The 20,755-nt window shown below is 43.5% G+C and overlaps 1 protein-coding gene across 1 annotated transcript in view; it reads left to right on the top strand.

Moving 5' to 3' along the window:
• The first annotated feature begins 1,186 nt into the window (after nt 1–1,186).
• ATP10A (ATPase phospholipid transporting 10A (putative)) overlaps nt 1,187–20,755 on the top strand; it is a 107,044-nt gene continuing 87,475 nt past the window's right edge. Inside the window, exon 1 of the mRNA XM_065741172.1 lies at nt 1,187–1,743. Within this exon, the coding sequence (XP_065597244.1) occupies nt 1,301–1,743 (443 nt within the window). The 5' untranslated portion in view covers nt 1,187–1,300. The remainder of the gene's footprint in view (nt 1,744–20,755) is intronic.

The following is a 20,755-nucleotide window of genomic DNA, read 5'->3' as shown; positions in this document are numbered from 1 at the left end:
AACGATGAAGCCACAGCTTCATCCTGCACTTGAGCTCCTGGGGCCCAGGGGTGAAGCAGAGCTGTAGGGGACATTGGCCCAGATGTCTACAAGCAGCTCAATGGGTGAACTTTGGTTTCTGGGTCCATCGCACAGGGATACTACTCTCCTCATCCCATTTCAGCATTTCTGTGGCATGGTACAAGGAGTTTTCCTCATTCCAGCTCACCCATGAAGTTAATTCCAAGTTGAGAACTGGGTAATCAAGGCAAAATAAATAAATAAATAAAACTGACATGGGCAACTAAAATTGAAAGAGTGTTAGTCTCCTTTTTCCTGTGCAGGATAACAATCTCATACACACCCCTTACCAACAGATTAGAGATAGCTAGGCCAGTTCTGCCATCTCCACTTGCCCAAACCCAACCCATTGGTGTTTCCAGCTGCCATGAGCTTGGAAACATACAAAGCTCCTGGGTTGGCCAATCACTCCTCTTTAGCGGGCTCATTCAAAACTAATGCGTGCTGAACTAGCACCCACCTAGTGCCTCGAGGCCTAGAAGGGGTTCATAATCATCTACACTCATCGGGGGGGGGGGGGAAAGAACGACGTCCCCACGGCCTCGTGGCTCAGCCCGCAGAGGCCAGAGGTGCCTTTGGGGCTGGGGGCAGCGCGCGGCTGCGGGGAGCTGCGATCAATGCCGGCGCAGCCGTGCGAGCGCTTCAATGGCAGTTTTGTTTTTAATTCCGGAACCCAAACCACCTCCCTCCTCCGCCGCCACCTCTGTACGTGTAACGGAAAGTCAAAGGCGGCAGACAACGTGGCACCCGCCGCCTCGCATCCACGGGTGGCCGCGGGGGAGCCGCCTTCCCGGGCAAACGTCCTCCCCGCACCCCGCGGCTTATCGCTCCCGCTCACCGTCCCCATCCCGCCAACGGGGCGGACGGAAGCGCTATGGCGTACGGGCCGGCGGCCGCCGCGTACCCCCGCGCCCTGGGCCGGCTCCGCAGCGCGCCGCTAACGGGACGGGGCGAGGCCCGCGGGAGGAGGGCTCGGCTCGCCGCCTGCCCACGTCCCCTCCCCGGCCGAGGAGGAGGAGGAGGAGAAAGCGAGCGTGGGCCAAGCCGATCAGTTAGGAGAGGGTTTGAAAGAGCCCTCCTCCCTCTCCCCCCCCCCCCCCCGGAGGGGAAAAGGAAAGCGAGAGCCGTGGCGAGCGGCCGAGGATGATAACTTAGGGCGGGAGGGCGGGTGGCCGTGCCTCGGGTGGGAGCTGCCCGCGCTGCCCCATCCCGGGCGAGAGCGGCTCCGAGGGAGGCAGAGATGTCCCGGGGCGCGGCGGGGGGCGAGGGAGAGCCCCACGTGCGGCCCGAGGGGAAGGAGAGGCAGAGGAAGAGGAGGCGGAGGAAGAAAAAGGAGAGCAAGACGCGGGTGGTGCGCTCCAGCCTGCTGCCACCTGAGGCCGAAGCGGAGAAATCCAAGCGGCCCGCCCTGGCCAGCAACCGCCTCAAGACCACCAAGTACACAGCCCTCTCCTTCTTGCCCAAGAACCTCTTCGAGCAGTTCCACCGCCTGGCCAATGTCTACTTCGTCTTCATCGCGCTGCTCAACTTCGTGCCGGCCGTCAACGCCTTCCAGCCCGAGCTGGCCCTGGCCCCCGTGCTCTTCATCCTGGCCGTCACGGCCATCAAGGACCTGTGGGAGGACTACAGCCGCTACCGCTCCGACCAGGAGATCAACCACATGGAGTGCCTGGTGTACTGCAGGTGGGGCGGCGGCGGGGTTTGGGTCGTGGAACGTGGGGGCACAGGGTTTTCCGAAGGGCTGAGTGTGGTGAAACCCATGCTTATCCTTGGAGTTGTCTTGGACTTCTCCGTATGGTGTGACTCAGAGCTGCAGGTGTTGCTAAATCTCAGCGCCTTCAGGTGGAAGCCAACTCGCCCTGACCACTGGGACTCCCACAGCACGTAGACTGATGAGTAAGCAGCAATTAAGTGTAGGTCTGTGTGTATGCGCTGGGCTTTGTGATGTTTTATATTTCATACTGGGGACAGTGCATCACAAAGTGACAGCAAGCGTGGCAGGCATCGCTTGACTCAGAAGCGTATATGCAAATCCTTCTTGGTGTGAGTGGCCAGCCATGCCATTGTGTTGTTTGAGGCATTAATTTGACTTCAGTAATGTGAGACCTCCCTCAAGTAATCTTCTAATAAATCTTTGTTGAGCAAGGGCTGGAGGCCAGAGGCTTCTGCATTTGTCTTAAGAGTGTGAGGTTTCATGAATTAGTGATCCCGAACGGTGTTTGCATTTCCTAGAGAATGTGAAACAGTCCTTTGACTGAACATGTACTTCTTGAGTGAATGCTTTATATTTATCTTCTCAAGTGTCATCGTTCCCTGTGGCTTTGCTTTCTCCAGTAGCTTGTGGATGGAGCTCTGGGTCATTTATCTCCTTTAGGCGTATTTGTTTTTTGGATGATCCAGGCTATAGGTTTAGACCACAGTCTTGGTATCCATAAATCAGCCCAAAACGTCTTGTACATTTATGTGTAACAGTCCAGCTTTGGAAAACTTTTGTTTTTATTTCCCTCACAGTGCCAGCTAGTCATCTGGTAGTAGAGTAAGATTTCGGGGAACTGAGAGAACAACGTAGTCTCCAAGCATGCAGGTTTCATTTTTCATTCTGATGTGTAGATCTAATGGAAAAGGAACACGTGCCAAGAAGCTTATACTTCTGATTCCACAAGCTGTTTGGGAGGGGTACTCTGGGCTGATGTAAGCACAAAGACAGAGAGCAACTCTCCTGGGAAAGGCATGTGAAAAGAAGTAAAATGCTAAAAAGAATCCAAAATTGTCTACATGTTCAACATCCAGCATTTTGTTGCTTTTTAAATTCATATCACAGAAGAAATCCCACCCTGGGATATTCCACTACCGCTAGAGATGCATGCATGGGAACACGAGTAAAACAGTCTCATTTCTGTAAACTAAAATAACCCAGCTATATCACATTTATTGGCAGAGGTAACCCAAGGCTCTGCTTCATGGTTTGTTTGCCTGTAGCAGTTCTTGACTCTGTGAATGCTTCTGGTGTTGAGGGAGATGGGCAGCAGGAGGGCTTGTAAGGGTCTGTTCTTGCCCAGAAATAAAATAGGGCTAATGTGGATGGTTAATCCAGTCCCTACTAAATACAACAAGTTCAGAAATAAGCCATTATGTCTCCTAGGTTTAAAAACAAGAAGAATTGTAGAATGGTTTGGTTTGGAAGGGACCTTAGAGATCCTCTTGCTTCAATTCCCCTGCCATGGGTAAGGACACCTCCCACTTGACCAGGTTGCTCAAAGCCCCATCCAGGCTGGGCTTGAACAACTCTAGGCAGTGACACCCACAGCTTCTCTGAGCACCCTGTTCCCAGTGTGTCACCACCATCACTGTGAAGAATTTCTTCCTTAGATCTAGTTTAAATCTACCGTCTTGCAGTTTATAGCCATTACCTCTCACATCACTACATGCTCTTAAAAATGTCCCTTCCCAGCTTTCCTGCAGGCCCCCTTCAGGTACTGATGGGCTGCTGTAAGGTTCCACCAGAGCTTTCTCTTCCCCAGGCTGAAGAGCCCCAACTCTCTGAGCCTGTCCTCTTAGAGGAGGTGCTCCAGCTCTCTGATCATCTTTGTGGCGCTCCTCTGGACCTGTTCCAAAGCTCTATGTCTTTCTTCTGTTGGGGGCCCCAGAACTGGACACAGTACTCTGAATGAGGTTTCACGAGAGCAGAGATGCAGAGTCACCTCTTGACCTGCTGGTCACTCTTCTCTTGATGCATCCTAGGATCCAGTTGGTCTTCTGGGCTGGAAGCACACATTGAGAAACTCATCATGAGCAAGCATCGACAGACCCCCCCAGTATCCATTCCCTCAGGGCTGTTCTTAAACCATTTTCTGCCCTGAAGTACCTGTTGCAGCAGATGTTGAGAATATAGTCATAGCTGTCTGCAGAACCCTTGTTCCTAGTGGCAACTCAACTATTTCTACCCTGAGGCAGTCCTAAGGAAATGTCCCCCTCCTGCAATTAAAAAGAGTAAACAAAACAGATAGCTAAAATGAATTGGTTATATGGCATTGCTGCTTACTTTTCCTTCTTTTTTAGCTGTTATTTTCAACTTCACTGAATGTTTTTTTTTTTAAATGTCTCCCAGCCCCAGTGGATGAGATGAGACTACAAACTTCACAGGTAAAAACAAAGATTCTTACTGATGTGCATGACTTCTAGAGCTGAATCTTGGAAGCAGGGAACCAAGTGATGAGCAGTGATCATAAAAGTTGCTGGGAGTGAGAGAGAAAGCTGTTTTTCTCCAAGAGATGTCCTGCTGGAGTTGTGCTCAAGGAGTTGGATGGGACTTTGTTTTCTCAGACTCTCTATTTCTGGAAAAAATGCTGAAATATAGACATCACATAAGGAAGTAATAAGTGACATCTTCTGTCACCACATCCGTTTTGTGCTGATTGCTTTATCAGATCTGCTAACTTTTGACTGTCTCTTTCTTCCACTTCGTTGTGGTGTCAGTGGGCCAGACTTTGCTGCAGATACTGTGTTACAAATGTAGGGCAGGTTGATGAGTACAGCTGCAGCCTTCTGCTGCCCTAGAGCTGCCAGGGAGCAGCAATTCTTCCCTTGCTGGACATAGTTCAGTGAGATGGGATGTGTCTGAGTGCTACATTGGACCTCCATGCTGCTGTGGGCCCCTTTCCAGCTACACTTCCATATGGCTGAAAGAACCACTTCAAGCACCAGCAAAGCACTCAAAGATGACAGTAAGTGGAAAGCTGCAGTCTGCAGCTTGAGACTGGGCCTTTTGCTTCAATGTAGCAGACAAAAGCTCCATCTTTACATCTTAGGTAATCTTTAGTGATCTAGTGGCAGGGGAGTTTGGACTAGATGATCTCTTGAGGTCCCTTCCAACCCCTACAGTTCTGTGATTCTGTGAGTGAAGATTTGGGTCAGAACCCATATGTTGTGCCTTGTGTCCTCCATGCCAGCTCATCAAAAATAAGCTCTGGCAGCACAAGGGCATTGCCCACAGCGAGATTCCCTGCAACAGCCTATGCAAACTGATGGTGTCAGTAATTTGAACACAAGGAAAAATACCATTCTTCTGCTGTACTGAACTGCTTAGCAGCTGGTGTGAAGGCGAGCCCTCCTTCCTCTGCTGTCCCAGCTCTGTGGACTCAGATGACCCGTGCACATATAACTGCTGCTGAATCAATGACTCAGTGGCTCATAGTTGGCAAAACTTATCGGACGACAGAACGGCAAAGGATGATGCAACCTCAAGTAATAAACTGGAGATGCAGCTTGTTCTCAGAAAGAGGAGACAGCTTTCGTGTAGAAATTCTTGTTGTTTCTAAGAGTCCCTCAAAAGCTCTTATTTTCTAGAGTCAACTGTTAGACTGTGAAAAGACCTAATTCTTTGAATAAATTGAAATCAGCTGTTGAGTTTGAATTATCAGGGTGTGTTGAGGAATGAAGCTTTCTGGAGAACTGAATGATTGTGTTGCTGTGTGATAGAATTTGCAGGTGTTTCTGTAAGAGCATGCAGGTCTTGATAGGCAAAAAGGAAAGATTTCTTAGCTGGGAGGAGTCAGTAGAACCTCTCTCTGGAGGCCTCTAGGCACCTGCCCTGCTTGAGTCTACAGAGAAAACTAGACACTTACTGTTTTAGGATTACAGTTTCATAGGTCACCTAAGGTTCAGATTGGGAAACTGGGAAGGCTGGATCCCGGAAGATCACATCATCTCTTGCTTAGTTGGTTTCAACGTAGAGAAGTTAACACAGGCATTAGAGCCTAGGCTGCAGAAAACTGTTTTATACACATAAACTTTGCAACTTAGCAATCAGCTTAGTTACATCTCTTTCTTCTTCTTTGTTATTTCCATCACCAAGGGATGAAGGTTGATGTCTGAAGATAACAAATTTTCAACATTGCAGTGAAGCCTTGTTCGGTTAGTTACTTTTCTGGGTTATGATGTTGGAGGGTGGAAGGGTGATTTCTTTTCTTTCTTTGCAGTTCCAGGTGAATGTTTGCTCCAAACAATTCCAGGATGCACACGTTGCTGCTGCTGTTAAACATTTGATAGAACTATATTTGTCATTGGAGAAAAAGTGTTAAAACTCTCCTAAGCACGGGCTTTTTGTTTTCAGTGTGCTGTCACAAAGTATGGTCTGTATTTGCTTGGTATGTAAATAGGAGATGAATAGTGATAACTACAGTCACAACAAATAATGGCACTCATCCAGCAAGGAATACATTTTGTTACTAAGTGCTGTGTTGGTGAAATTCTCCTAACATTTTTCCAGAAGCCTTATGTTCAAAGGGCTTTGTTTTTTTTTCAGTTTGCTTTTAGTTCTTGCTGTGTCCATTGAGGAGTATTGCTAAAGACTGTAATGGTCTCTACATGCTGATCAGAGTGATAACTGCTTCTTCAGTCAGCATGTAACTTAGAAAGTATATGCAAAATTGGAATGTATGACCTGGTACTTGTTTCCGCAAGGTGTGGAGGGTGTTTAATGGGTCCTCTTTCCCTGTCAGCCTGCCAGTGAAGGCTATTCCATCCTGTGAGAAAAATGATACAGAATGTTAAGGAATCCTCACAGGAGCACAGCAGATGCCACTCGTGGCCTCTGAAGTAACCACAGGATGACTATGCGCAGCCACTCCACTTAGATCCCATATTTTCCTGCCAACACCAGCCTCCAGAAAAGCGGTTGTGACTGTCTCCTACACTAACCAAATAGACCCAAACATAGTAGCTTCTTGTCCCAAGGACTGCAGGCATTCCTTCTGGTGACATTTATCACCAGAATAAATAAACTTGTCTCATCGCTTCCAGAAAGAAAATGTCACCAGACCTGATTCAGAAGGAAACTACCTGGGATTACTCAGTTTCCTATGTGAGTGAGCGTGGTGCATAGAAAGCTGAATGTCGTGTTCTGAATTTGTGTCGGAGTTGTGTTCCTTTCTCCACTTTTAGAGATGCTGCTCAGATTACATCACTATCCTTTGGTTTAGCTCAAGCCAAACTAGCAGTAGTACAGTTTTCAAGAGATGTAGTAGTCTCTTCTCTTAGAGTAATAGACTACTTTCATTCTGCAGAGGAGTTTATTATTTTGGCAAAGAAATCCTGCACTAATTTTCTGAGATGTGGCCAGCTTAATGCACAGGAGAGCCCATGTGTCCATTCAGCTCTATGTATGCATTTTATTTGTGCTTCAGTGTAGGGCAAATTTTCCAAGTGCCTAAATTTTACCACTGAAAAAGGAAAATGCTTACTTTTTATTATTAAGCTTCTTAGTTTGCATAGGATGTCAGGAGAGCAGTTGTAGTCTGTCTTACTTGCTTCTGGCTAACTGCCAGAGAAGATGCTGATAATTTCCTCTGAAGGGCCTGCCCATAGTGCAGGGGTAGATATAATAGCTTGTATTAGGTAGGCTGCCACAATGAAGTATCGTGGCCACATGACATGCAGGATCAGCTTGTTCTTATGTTTCATTTCATCTTGAGGTCAGGCTTACTGCAGGAGGTGGCTGAAAGAATAACAGATTCACTTTCTTCTGTCAAAGTGCAGCGTTTACAAATGCACGTGTTGTTTAGCTCTGCTTGAAACTGTGATTCCAGATCCCACCTTCCCCGTGTCATCTAGTCAAAAGAACTGAAAATATTTGCTAGTACCTGACAACTATACTGTAGATCAATGTTTGTTAGGCTTATCATTAGCTAGCATGGTGTAATTTAGCTAGGGCCTTCTTTCTGCAGCAGGCTGCCTCTCCAGAAATACTGTGGGAGCAGCACTGCCCAGCTCTGCCTGGGAGGCTCCAGTTTTACTGCAGAAGATTTAGGGAATTCCAGGGCATGAGGAGGACTGGCTGACTAACGTTGGCTGATAAGGAAGATGAAAACAGAGAAAGGACTAGACTCCTTGCCACTGGGCAGAATTTACTGGAATGCTTTATCCTGGCTTGTACAACCCTTGAAGGTGGATGGACAGGCTGCCTTCCTCAGCACTGCCACAGAAGTCTGAGTGCAGGTCTCCCCACGCTACGTAACCCAGTGCTTTCTTGCCTGAGAGCTGTCTGTGAAGTGCCTTTTCCTCTCTACCTGCAACACTGGGCCTTTTGGGTAGACAGAACTTCTGTGTATATACGCAGCAAGAATAGTGCAGCTGAACACATGGCTTCAGGGTTGTCCCCAATTGTCAGACTTCATACCTGCGCAGGTGTGATTTTAGCAATTGCATATATTGAGAGCAATAAAGAACGAGAAAAGCAGAATGTTTTGTTTCACTTCACACAGTTGCAGAGATGACCCAGTCAGCCTTAGTAATTTTACTTGGGAGCTGGCACTGATGCAACTATGTTCATGGCCAATTGTGTCTGTACCCAGAAGAAATCCGCAGCAGTAACAAGACGTCGGCCCTGCTGCTGCCCTGCAGTAGCACGCCCTGTCTAATCCTCTCACCATGGCGGGGAAGGACGCTGGGCAAGAGAGTGTGCTATAATTACACAGATGCTAAAAGGCAGGACACTGACTTCTTACTGTCTTTTGTGTAGATCTAGGCGGTAGTTTCCTCTGATGTGTATCAAGCACAGATGACCCACACCCAAAAGGCAGCTGCAGCACAAAAGGTGTGAAAGAGACGGTTTGTAGCTTTTGTAGCATGTGTGTGTCATGGTGGGGAGAAGAGGTGGAGAGAGTGTGAGGGTGACATCCTTTACCTGGAGCTCATAAACCCAGGCTCTGCTGGAGATTTGTTTCAGTAGGCATGGAGGTTATTTGTTTTGTTTTTGTGTTCTGGTTGTCTGGAAGTAGTGACCTACTTCAGAGAAGAGTTTAAATGTTTGACTGTCAACGGCTGCACTCCAGTTTTGATATGTCTGGGCTGCTGTTATATTAACACTGAGAGTGTTAATGCAAATTAGTATATTTGGTATTTCTGTAGTTTTGAGAGTGGCTTCTGTTCTTTTGGAGAGAAGATTCATTTCAAAGGGATAGCATTTGTAATGGAAGCTCTTTGTCTTGTTCTGTCTTGTCCTTACTAGCTATCCTCTGGGTTTCCCATCCATAATCTATATGCTTGTCTTCTGTCAATTCACTTTTCTGCCTCTCATTGGCCAGTTCCCTTGACTAACAACCTGAACGTGCCTGCTATGGCTATATTAGTTGATTTTGTTTGTTCACAAACATGTTGTTGGACAAGTTACTGAGGCCAACATGCAAAGTACTGAAGAGTAATCACCTAATTACAACAGTGAGCTTGCTCAAGATCTCTCAAAATGCAGGCACTGGCTAAGGTGTTTTGGAGGAGATGGCAGCCAGACCCCTATAATGCAGGAGATTCATTTAGTGCATTAGAAAGAGAGAACTGTTTGCTGCAAAAATAAATTATATCTAATCTGCCTATGTCTGATCTTACATTTGCAGTGAGTTGTTTTCTAGGGGCCTACACTTAAGGAAAGCACGTGAACCAACAAATATTATTTTATTTTTCTTTCTTTTTCAAATTCCTGTGTTCCTGTTGTCAGCTTTCCCTTGTTGTACTTTCCCCTGCAAAACATTACGTGGAATCTTGACCTTACACAGCTTACTAGGATAAATACATATATTATTTTTTATATCCTCATTTGAAAGTGTTTTGATCTTATGTCATGTTCATATTTTATCGGAGTGCTTGGAATCCCCATTCCCCTGAAGGACAGGTTGATTCCTGTCTTAACTCTACTTATGCCAGTAATTGGCTTCCCTGTAAACAACGGGCAAGGCGCTGATTCTAGCTGGCAGGAAATCCTCTCAGATGCTAATTAGGCTCTCTCTGACTTGACAGGAGCGTTTCCTGAAGCAGTCTGTCAGGACTTCATTCTTGCTAGTACGTAAGGTAAAGTTTATTTTACATCACTTCTGTCTTAAAGTCTGTGTGTCCAGTCTGATCAAGTCATCTGAGCCTCCACCACAACCAGTGGAGAGCATTAAGCGCATTGAGGCAGAGCAGGGAAGTACTTCTAGCTTATGAGACTCTTACCTTGGGAGAGTTTAAATCAGGAGGTCCATGCCTCTCCCCAGTGATGACGCAGATGAAGCCTGACTAGGTGGATTGCTAAATTTGGGTAAAGTGAATCCTGTTAGTAAACTGAGAAGGAATAGATTTTAATTCCTGTCCGTGCTTTGTTTGAGTTGTGGACTTCAGAAGATGGTTACATTCATTAATTCAAAATTTATGCATTGAGAATCATCGGTGCAAGTACGTTCACCTCTCAGGGAAAGGAATAACTCATCCATTATTTCATTACCTGACACATTTTGCCTTCAGCATTAGCCATTAATGTGTTGTTCATACTTGTGAGTTGTGTTTATGTAGTTTATCTCAATGCTGAGAAACAGTGTAAGAGATAAGCTACAACGAATAGATAATTTTCCTATTTTAATGACTGTTGATGTTTGCATTTCTGTGGAGTTTTTCAGGATCTTGTGAGGGATCTTGGTATTTTGGGATGTTGTTTGCTCTTTAACCTCAGCTGCAGCTTTTGAGGAGGAGTGTTGAAATAGAAAGTAGGAGGTTCCTAATTCTGTTTTCTTCTGTTTGGATGTTCCTAGATACTAGATCAGATAAACTGTCTTTGCAAGCTGTTTCTTAAAAAATGCAGAGGATGTGTGTTTGTTAAAAGAGGCATCACTGTCAAGTATCTAACAAATATCTCATATGGTTATTGTGTTTATGTTTGTTGTCTTGTAGGATCAGATGTTTAAACCTGCAAGGGATAATACTGAGCAGTCAGGAATTGAATCAGAGGGATCAGTGGTGAAATTATTCCTCAAATTCTAAGTATTGCTGATTTATCTTTGCCAATTTCTGTGTTGGAATGGCAGTGCCTGTCCATATGAGAGCAAAGGCACATACAGAGACACTGTGTAGTCATATAAGGGATGCAGCACCATAAGAAGTAATGCCACTGTTTGTTACATTGAAAGTCCTAAATTCAGCTGATTTGAATGCAGTATTTTGACATCTGCTCTTCCTATTTGTTCAGGCTTAAGTGTGCTATCTCCTATGAGGTTTTTCTTACATATGTCTCTCATTCATTCTCAGTCTGCTTTTGTGATAGGATCAGAGTTGTGTGTGAGAGTTCCTATTTATGTCAGATCCTGCAAGAGCTTTCCAAAATGCAAGTTCATCAGAAAATCTGTACCAAGGCTTATCCAACTATCAGTCTACTGGTGCTGCTGTCTAACCTGCTGCATCCATTTTCCAGGAGTCCAGTTAAAGTTCGTAACAACCCTTGTCATGGACTGAACAGTTCATGATACCCTCTCAATTTTAGGAATGCCGCTGTGGCCTCAATTTTTGAAGTCCTGTCACACTATGTAATAAACTTGACATTTTAGAAATAGCTGCCAGGAAAACATGTATACCTATAATCTAGGATCTCCAGCCTGATAAGAGATCAATATATGCAGAGCTAACAAAGCTAGCATTGAAATGTTGTCAGAATGAAAAGTCAACAACCAGATGATTTTGTCAAGTGTTCAGTTGTTATTTTTTTTTGTTTCTGTTTTTCTTCAGTTAATATGCCAAGTAAGAAACTATCAGTTACTACCCCATTTTCAAAACTAAAAAACCTGAGAACAGCATTTTAGTGTAAGATTTCTCTGAAGTTCCCCATGGTTATTTGAAATTCAGGCCTCCTTGGAATGCAGGAAGCAGAAGAGATGCAGGAGAATTTCTGAGGTTATTTTCAGTGGCAGTTAGTTTGGCTTGGAGAATTTTTATGATGCTTATTTGGTCTTGGCATATTAATCCGTGTTCTTCCTCTGTTGTTACTAAGTTGGAAACTTTCCATTTTGCATCTGGCAGTCTTGTTCCCAGTTGTTCAACCTTCATGCTTTATCACTGGCAGTGGCTGTTCTGTGCAACCTATCCAGCCTTTTATTCCAAATAACATTCCTATCTAGCAACTTCTGGGGAAGATTTTTGTTCTTTTAGTTATGTGGGTTTTTTAACCACTATCCGCATTTACTGAGTCTGGTGGTGCATTGCCTCAGGTAGTCAAGCAGTATTCATAGTGAACACAAACCCCACTGCTGTTCATTTGAGAGCAGTATTCTTACTTCTCCAGTTACTGAATGTACATCCAGGTGTCCAGCACTTCTTTGAGATATCTCCTTGTATACCTTGCTCTTTTCACCTCATAGATTCCAGCTTCATGCTGAGACAGTTGTTTCCACCATGGTCATATACAGTGTGGAAAGGCTGCTGGTGCATGCTTAAGAGATTCAGGTGAAGCAGATGTAAACAACTGCAACTGCATGTTATTGTCATTTTATCCTATTTTTGCTATCTGAATCCATTTTTACTGACTATGTAAAACTGGAAAAGCTTATTTGCTTATTTTACTAAAAATGCCAAGTAAGTATTACTAACATAATTTCAAAATAGTCATTAAAGATAATTTTTCTAGAATAGTACAGTATAATAATATAAATAATAATACTAAATAGTTTTAAAATCGTTTTAAATGTTCCTAGCAAGACTTGGATGAAAACCTTCCAGCAGTAGGACTGGGAGGGATCAGATCACAGCAAAACAGAGAGAAAAATCAGTGAACATAAGTAATAAAGAGGCAGGCAGTATGACTGCTATAGAAGACTGACAGGTGAAAATTAAATTACTTCAAAAAGGCTCTGCTACCTAATGTGGCACATATCTCCTTGCAGTGAAAGAGGCATGCCTAATTCTGGAAAAAAAACACTCTGGGCTTCAAAAATTCAGCTGGCTGAAGACTTTCCTGATACAATATGATATCCGTAATGTGATGTACTGTGCAGCTTCTCTGACTTTTGTACTTGATGTGTGCCCCTGTAGTAAGCCTTATCCAGGGCAATTTATGTAGAGAATGCAAAAGGGCATTTATACCGCCCAGCAAGGGTGTTTGTGTTGGCACTTGAAACAGGCCAGTGTGTGTTCATAGGCAGAGTACAGCATTTTCCAGATGTCTCAGAGCTGCTCAGCGAGGCTCACTTGTCTGTGTGAAGCACATAACGTTTCATTAGTGCCACAGTGCTGTGAAGTGAGAGCTGTCTGTACAGGATTGTGTGGAGGAGGGCCACAAAGATGATCAGAGGGGCTGGAGCACCTCTCCTGTGAAGATGGGCTGAGGAGTTGGGCTAGTCTAGCTTGGAGAAGAGAAGGTTCTGGTGAGAGAGACCTCACTGATGCTGCTCAGTACTTCAAGGGCGATTATAAGTAGGAAGGAGATTGACCTATCACTATTATACCATGTCCTTCCATGTGGAAGGACAAAGGGGCTTTAAATTAAAAGAAGGGAAATTTAGGTTAGATGTTAGAGGGAAATTTTTCACTCTGAGGGTGGTGAGCCTCTGGTACAGGCTGCTCTCTAGAGAAGCTGTGGGTGCTCCATCCCTTGAGATGTTCAAGGCCAGGTTGGGTGCGGCCCTGGGCAGCCTGAGCTGGTGGGGGGCAGCCCTGCCCACAGCAGAAGTTTGGAACTAGGTGGTCTTTAACGTCACTTTCAGCCTATGTTGTTCTATGATGCTATGATTCTGTAACTCAGTTCAGATATCTCTGAGTTTAGTTTCAGGATTATTTTGCACTTCAGCAGTCCCTGCAAACCTCACTTACATGCAAATTCGAATCAAGAAGAGATTATGAGTTTAAAACAATTACAGATGTGAGTAGCTCCAAAACATGTTCAGTCATTGTCTTTTTTTTTTTTTTCAGATGGGGAAAGTATTAGAAAGACAGGAGGGAGTTTGATTGATTTTAAAACATGTATGAGTGGACTTTTAGCTTTTTTTCTGTAAGGAAGCAGAGGGCATTTTGTAAGCATCAGTTGATTTCCTTTACAACAGGGTAGAGGTGCAAGGAGAAAATTGGTACAGAAAAGGATTAAGGTGTCTGTCTAAGGTCTCTCAGGAAACTGCTAGAAAATACAAGGAAATAATTCAAACCTAATTATTTTCCTTTCTCAGAGCCAAGGTGACAGTTTTGCTTGTCAAGAGAAGGTGCGATTTCATACTTATAAATTAGCAGTTTGTATTCTGAGACAGTTGTCTATTTTTCATGACTGTGCTGTATATCAAGAAACCTCCAAAAACTGAACTGTGAACAGACACTTAATAGAGAGTTATTACAAAAGCAGGTATTTTTTCACAGGCCTATGAAGAGTCCAGAAAGTGATGACTAAAGTAATCACAGTATTTCTGTGATACTTAAACCAGACAACACAGTAGCTAAGAAATCCTTGGTTTTCACCATGACCTGGGATTATGCTTTTGTCAGCTCCTGGTTTTGATTCCGCTTTTTACATTTTCAAGAGACGTGCTTTACTTCTTTACTTGAGCTGTGAACTCTGCCAGCAGAGGTGGCTGATGGTTGACAAAGTGATGAGACTGCAGGGATGATACAAGCAGTTCTGAGCACAGCCTTCTAGAGAGGTAAGCAGTGCTGGCTTTTCTCCTTCAACTTGAAGATATTAAAATAACCCTTCAGTGGCTTTTTAAAAGGCATTTTCCTAAATGTTCTCTAATGCCCATAATAGTTTTAGATGCTGGGAAGTAAATATTTTTGTTCTAGCCATGTTGTGGCTTTTTTTTCCCTCTTGGCATATTCTGATGTTTGGGGGTTTTGTATTTTGTTTTGGTTATTTTCCTACAGTGCTTATGTTGAAGTAGAAATTAGTTTTGCTACCAACACCTTGCAGATATGCACACATAAAATGCTTGAACTTGCCAAAACAAGTTATTTTTTTGCATCAGCATTCTTGGGGCTGTTTTTATTTTATTTAGTTATTGTTTTCCTGCTCACATGTTTTCTGAAAAGAGTGGCAGTGGAAAAAACATTGTTTCTGCAAGATTTACAATTTGATGGCTTTTTAGTTGGTAGTAGACAGTTATGGGAAAGGCAGTTAGTAAAAAATGGGCAAATTTTGACTGTTTGAAGGACTTCTCAGAGAAGACCAATTTAAGATAAATCAAAAAGTAAGACAAAAGGCAAATATGTTTCTGATCTTGGAAAAATGAACTGTTAGTGCTTAGAGCCTTGAAATTATCCCCAGAAGGAGACTGGAGCTCTGTGATGGTTTTGATTTACATCTAGCCCTTAATTTTTATTTTTTTTGCAGTGGACAGTTTTCTATGTTATGACAGATTATAATTTTGTTTTCCAAGTGTCTGATCTGTCCCTGCAACAAGATGGGAACACCACCTGTGAAGGAAAGACAGCTATCCCAAGGCAAGTTGTATTCTCACAAGTGGAGCTCTAAGGGCATCAGGAGCTGAAGACGAGTTGGCAGTATCCATTTTCTACATTCAAAGCACTGCTGAATATCCCATCTATGGGCTGTGTTTCCTCCTCTCTCACCCCCCTCCCCTCCCATTTTTTTTTCCTTGTTTAGTCTAGTGTGTTTTTTAATTGGTTGAAGGCCTTGGGGCATTCTGGGGAGTAGGATGGCATTCAGATTTAAATACAATTTCAAGGAGTCCTCTGATCTTCACTTGGGTCTTTGACAGGATCTTGAGCAAGTTACATGAGCCTTCCGTGCTACAGAGTTGTAGTCTACAAAATGTGAGCAGTATGATTTATTTCACAGGGGTGGGGTTTTGGTGTTTAAGTCTTTTAAAAGAGGCCTTTGTTATGTCAGTCTCACTTCAGTGCCTGACAAAATTATGGAGATTATTCTGAGAGTTACTGAAAACACCTGAAAGACAATGCAGCCATTGGCAACAGCCAACGCAGGTTCACAAGAGAAAGTCCTGTTTAATGAACTTTTATTTCCTTCTATGATGAGTTTACTCACATCGTTGACCAAGTAAAGACAGTTGATGTAATCTTTTAGAATTTCAGGATAGCTTTCAATAGTGTTTCTCACAGTAGCTTTCTGGAAAAAGTGTTCAGCATACAGCTAGACAAAAACATCATGCAATGGGTGAACAACTGGCAGATGGTTCAGGCTCAAAGGGTTATTGTAAATGGAGTTACATCAGGCTGATGACCAGTCTTGTGGGAGTTCTGTAGGATTTCATTTTACAGCCAGTTCTCTTCAAGGTTTTCATCAATTATTTGGATACAGGACTTGAAGTTATACTAAGTAACTTTGCAGACAAGGCTAAACTGGGAGGAGCTGCTGACTTCTTCAGGGACAGAGAGGCCTTAGAGGGAGAACTTCTCAAATTAAGAGGGCTGTCAGGCACCAACTGCATGATGTTTAAACAAGAGATGTGACAGATTCTGCACCTGGAATGGGGTAGCCTGGATATGTGTACAGACTGGGGGACAAGAGGCTGGAGAACAGCTCCTCAGGAAGGAATCTGGAAGTTCTGGTTGACAAGAAGTTGAACATGAGCCAGCAGTGTGCCCTGGAAGCCAAAAGGGCCAACTGTACCCTGGGGTGTATCAGGCCCAGCACTGCCATTGGGTGAAGAAAGGGCTTGTATCCCTCTGTTCTGTGCTGTTCAGCTTCATCTCCAGCACTCGATGCAGGTTGGGGTGCCACAATATATGAAGACTTGTTAGAGAACATCCAGAGGAGGGCTACAAAGATGGGCTGGGATCTAGAGGGCAGGATGTATGAGTAACAGCTGATATCTATTGGTTTGTAAAGCCCAGAGAGGAATACAGTGAGGGGAGGCCTGATGGCGGCCACAGCTCCTCACAGAGAATGGAGGGACAGCACTGAGCTCTGGTGACACTGACGGGGCCTGTGGGAACAGGATGGAGCTGTCAGGGGAGGGGCAGCTGGGGGTTAGGGGAAGGTTCTGCACCACAGGGTGGTGGGCATGGAACAGGCTGCACAGAGCACTGGGCACAAGCCCAAGTGCTGGAGTTCAAGGAGTGTTTGGACACTGCTCTCAGACATAGGGTTTGAATTTGGGGTGGTGCTGCGTGGAGCTGGGGTTTGGACTCAGTGATACTTGTGGGTCCTTTCCAACTCAGAGTGATTCTATGATGCTATGATTCAGTTCCCCCTAAAACTGGAGTTCAGTGTCTTCTTAAATCAGGGATTTCCAAAGGAGCTAATTTATGTGCAAACGCTTTGTGTTTTGTTTTGTTTTGTTTTGTTTTCTTGAAGCTTTGGGTTATTAGTTGTGATTTCAAAATCAATTGAGTTGGTTTCAAAAACAGATTATTAGAAAACTACACTCTCAGTGTCAAAGGAATCTGTACCTACCATCTGTAGGGACCTGATCAGTCGCAGTTCTGCTGTGGCAAGTGGATTAGAATTAGAATTAGAATTACTCGTCTTCTCCCTTGATTCTCAGGGAAACTCTTGAGATTAAAAGAAATATTTTAAATGGACATTTGTCAAGTGCCCCTGGAAGAGGTGGGCATCTAGAAACATGTCTCTTTACTGAATAAATGTGCACAGTAAACATTGCCAGTGGAGGTGGAAAGATTGGGAAAGAAAGGAACGATGCAGAACAAAAGTGTATGTGCTGCAGAAAATCACAGGTAGAAAGACAGAATATTCCAATATCTCCATTGTGTTCCTTAGCAACAAATAATCCTATGAAATATTTGTTCCAAAGGTCAAATTACAAAAGGCTTCAAAGCAGAAGAAAAAAAAAAGTCAAAAATGAAACTTGTCTCTCTCAGATCTATTCTCAAAATATTTCAGAATATGAGAAACCTTGCTCAGGCAACAATCACACAGGTTTTAATGTAGGTAATGAGCTCTGCAAACATAGAGGTGTTAGGATTTCTTATATTATCATAGTAAAACAGAACTGTGTGTTTTTGGAAAACTTGTTTGGAGGAAGTGCTGATGGGTGAGGGAAATACTAGGCCCAGTTCTGTGTTCACTGACCTTCCATAGGGCTAAAGTGGTGCAGCAGCATAAAGGCCTTCAACGTGTATATCTGATCAGAGGGTAAACTGGGATTCCCAGAAGGATAGAATGAAGCAGCAGTTACTGTTGGTATACACCAGCCACATTTAAGCTGCTGAATTTGCTTGTTTTTCTCTGAAACCTTCTAGAGCATCATGAGGGTTGTTGTTGTTTTTTTTTTTTTTTTTGCTTCACTTGAACTGCATGGAGTTCTATCACCAGCAAGCTGTCTGTGCCATCCATCCTCTACTGGGAAGTTATACACCAGAAGTCCCTTCTCATTTGCAGTGGAGAAGCCTAGGCAAGGAGCAGATGAGAGCCCTTGCTATTGGACAGTGGATATCAGGTGAAATTAAAATGTTGTCTTAGGATGAGTGTGTCTATGTGTAAAGGCAAGCTTTGTTACCACTTTTAGCTTCAGTGTCAGTTTTGAACACACCAGAGCTGTTGACTGAGTTAATTGCTTCTCTTCTGTTGCTTTACACAAGCCAGGGAGGTACTCTGGCAATACTGAGAGCATCACTGAGCTTCTTGTCAACACCAAATCCCATGTTCTGTTGTTATAGGACCAATTTTGTGAAAATTTCCATAGTTTTGTCAGTGCATCTGTGTTTTTTTCTAAAAATTGTCATTGCTTTGTTTCAAAGGGATTTTGCTATTGTTGAGGGTGACTCAAGTTAGGATGCAGCAAGACAGAAGCTCAGAAGTAGGCTGGTCCAGCCCCTGTGAGCTCTAGGCCAAGGGAGCCCTCTTATGTCACCACAGCACTGCTGGCTCATAGAGCCCTCCTGCCTGCTCATGCCTGCTGCTTCTATAGCCAGCGTGACGTGGGGCCTGGTGCATATGGAGTTCGCTCAGATCCATTGCCAGAACAAGAAAAGGGCTTGGAAAACCATCTTACATGTTTTATGAATTGTACTCAGGTGTTCTTAAATGAAGTGGGATACCAAAGTGCTATTTATGGACATCTGTGACTAAAAAATTGAAATTTATGAACAGTGCAGACATCTTGCTGGGAAAAGCTTTGATGGCACCACAGGGAGTGTTCTGCTGAGATACAGAGGCATTTAAAATGCTTTCCCATTTTCAGTCACGTTGAGATATCTACAGAATGAAAACCTTAATGAAATGGGTGAATATCTGAAAATTTTACATGTTTTTGAATGTCTACCCATTGTCTCTTCTGCAGTTCAGCAGTCATTTTGTAAATACTATGTCATTTTGCTCAATACAAATATTTTGCTTTTCACATTTGTACTGAGAGATTTCTTAGAAGTAGAATTGGTATAAATGTTATTTTGTGAGGAAATACAGGAACTGAAATTTTACATCTAGTATGAGTTTTCTGTACATTCTTTTAGTGGTGGTAACACACTTTGCCTCTATCCAAGCTTTCAGTTTTTTCCTTCAAGGAACAAGACGTATTCTTCCCTAGGGCTGTGTGGGAAGAAGTAGAGGGCTATAGCAGTGGAGGTATGGACATGAATGCTAGGACATAGCAGTACTGGAGCGTTGCCTTCTCTGACTGACAGTTTGCCAGTGAGCTCTTAAGACATTTTCTCCTTAAATGCACCCACCAGTAGTTTTCCACCTGCATCTACAAATTCTAAGAAATGCGGGAAGGTGTACCAGTAGGTTCTGTGAAGGGTAAAAACAAGCTTATTATTAGTAGGTATAAAAATGCTGGATCTGTACCTCACTGGAAAATACTTGAGTATAAAAAAATAAGGCATCTCAGAAATCTCTGCTGTCACCAGACCCTACCAGCTCAAGGTGAGATGGTAAATTTTGTGATGTCTCATGTTTGAGACTGAAGTCAGCTTTGCACTGCAAGGTCTTTGAGGCTTCTGCTTATTTGAACATATTCATTTGAGCTCTTCTGATCCATCAAAGCTGAGCTGTTACCTCAGCACCTTTTTATGCAGTTTGGGAAGATTACAAGTATGTAAAGTGGACAAAATCTAATTTAGTGCCCTCTGCTTGAAAGGTGTGCTCAATCATCCTGCTAGCACACTTTCTGCTCACACCCCCATTGTTTATTGCCAGGACATGTGATGATGAACAAGACGTGTTTTGGTATTTCTTCAGGGAGAGGAGACATTAGTTTATTCTATAAATATAACCTGAGCAGACTTGTAGGAAAGGCTGAGTTTCATGCATTCATTAAAAAGGGCTGTATAGCAAATAAATAATGCCTCGTGTAGAGGAAACCCTACTCATCTTTTCCAAATAGAACAGAAAGCTTATTTCCTCCAAAGGGTACTTAATTTCTATCTCATGTGGGGGGAAAAAAGGCACCAAACAACAAAAAGAAAATGGAAGTATTCCAGCTCTCTGTTTTCACACTTTGCTTCAACCTCATTAGAGCTTTTGAGGAATAACAGTAATAGACATTCCTCAGATGGAAAGTGCTTAGGGTGTGAGTTGCTGTAGAGAAGCACTATTTTCAGTTACAACACGGCAGGTGTTTTGAAAGAAAACTGCTCTAACCTTTCAGATTACAGAGGCTTCTCAGTAATTCTAAGAATCAGAGTCTACAAATGCCTAATTTTACTTATAAAGTCTTAATTAAGAAGGCAAATAAAGATGCAAAGGAGACAAATTTTAAAGAGATATTTCTCTGCAAATTAGCTTCTGTCTCTTTCTGTTCTGTCACTAGAAACAGGAAGCACATGCACACACAATTTCAGGACGTCTATACATAGGCTGCTAGCATTGATGGGCACTCCAAGTACAAAAGCATGGCTTAGTCAAAGACTGAAAAATTTAAATGTGTTGTGTCATGAAAAATAGATCACAGTTAGTGGAAAGTAACTGTTGTCTAATGATTTTGTGGTCTTTATGGGAACAAACTCAGTGACTTCTTCATCAAGTTGATATTTGATGCACAGT

The sequence above is a fragment of the Cyrtonyx montezumae genome, unplaced genomic scaffold (assembly GCF_038088225.1).
Source record: "Cyrtonyx montezumae isolate F1298 unplaced genomic scaffold, pur_monq_1.0 scaffold_3, whole genome shotgun sequence".
Taxonomy (NCBI): Eukaryota; Metazoa; Chordata; class Aves; order Galliformes; family Odontophoridae; genus Cyrtonyx; species Cyrtonyx montezumae.
This window is presented reverse-complemented; position numbering and strand designations above follow the sequence as displayed.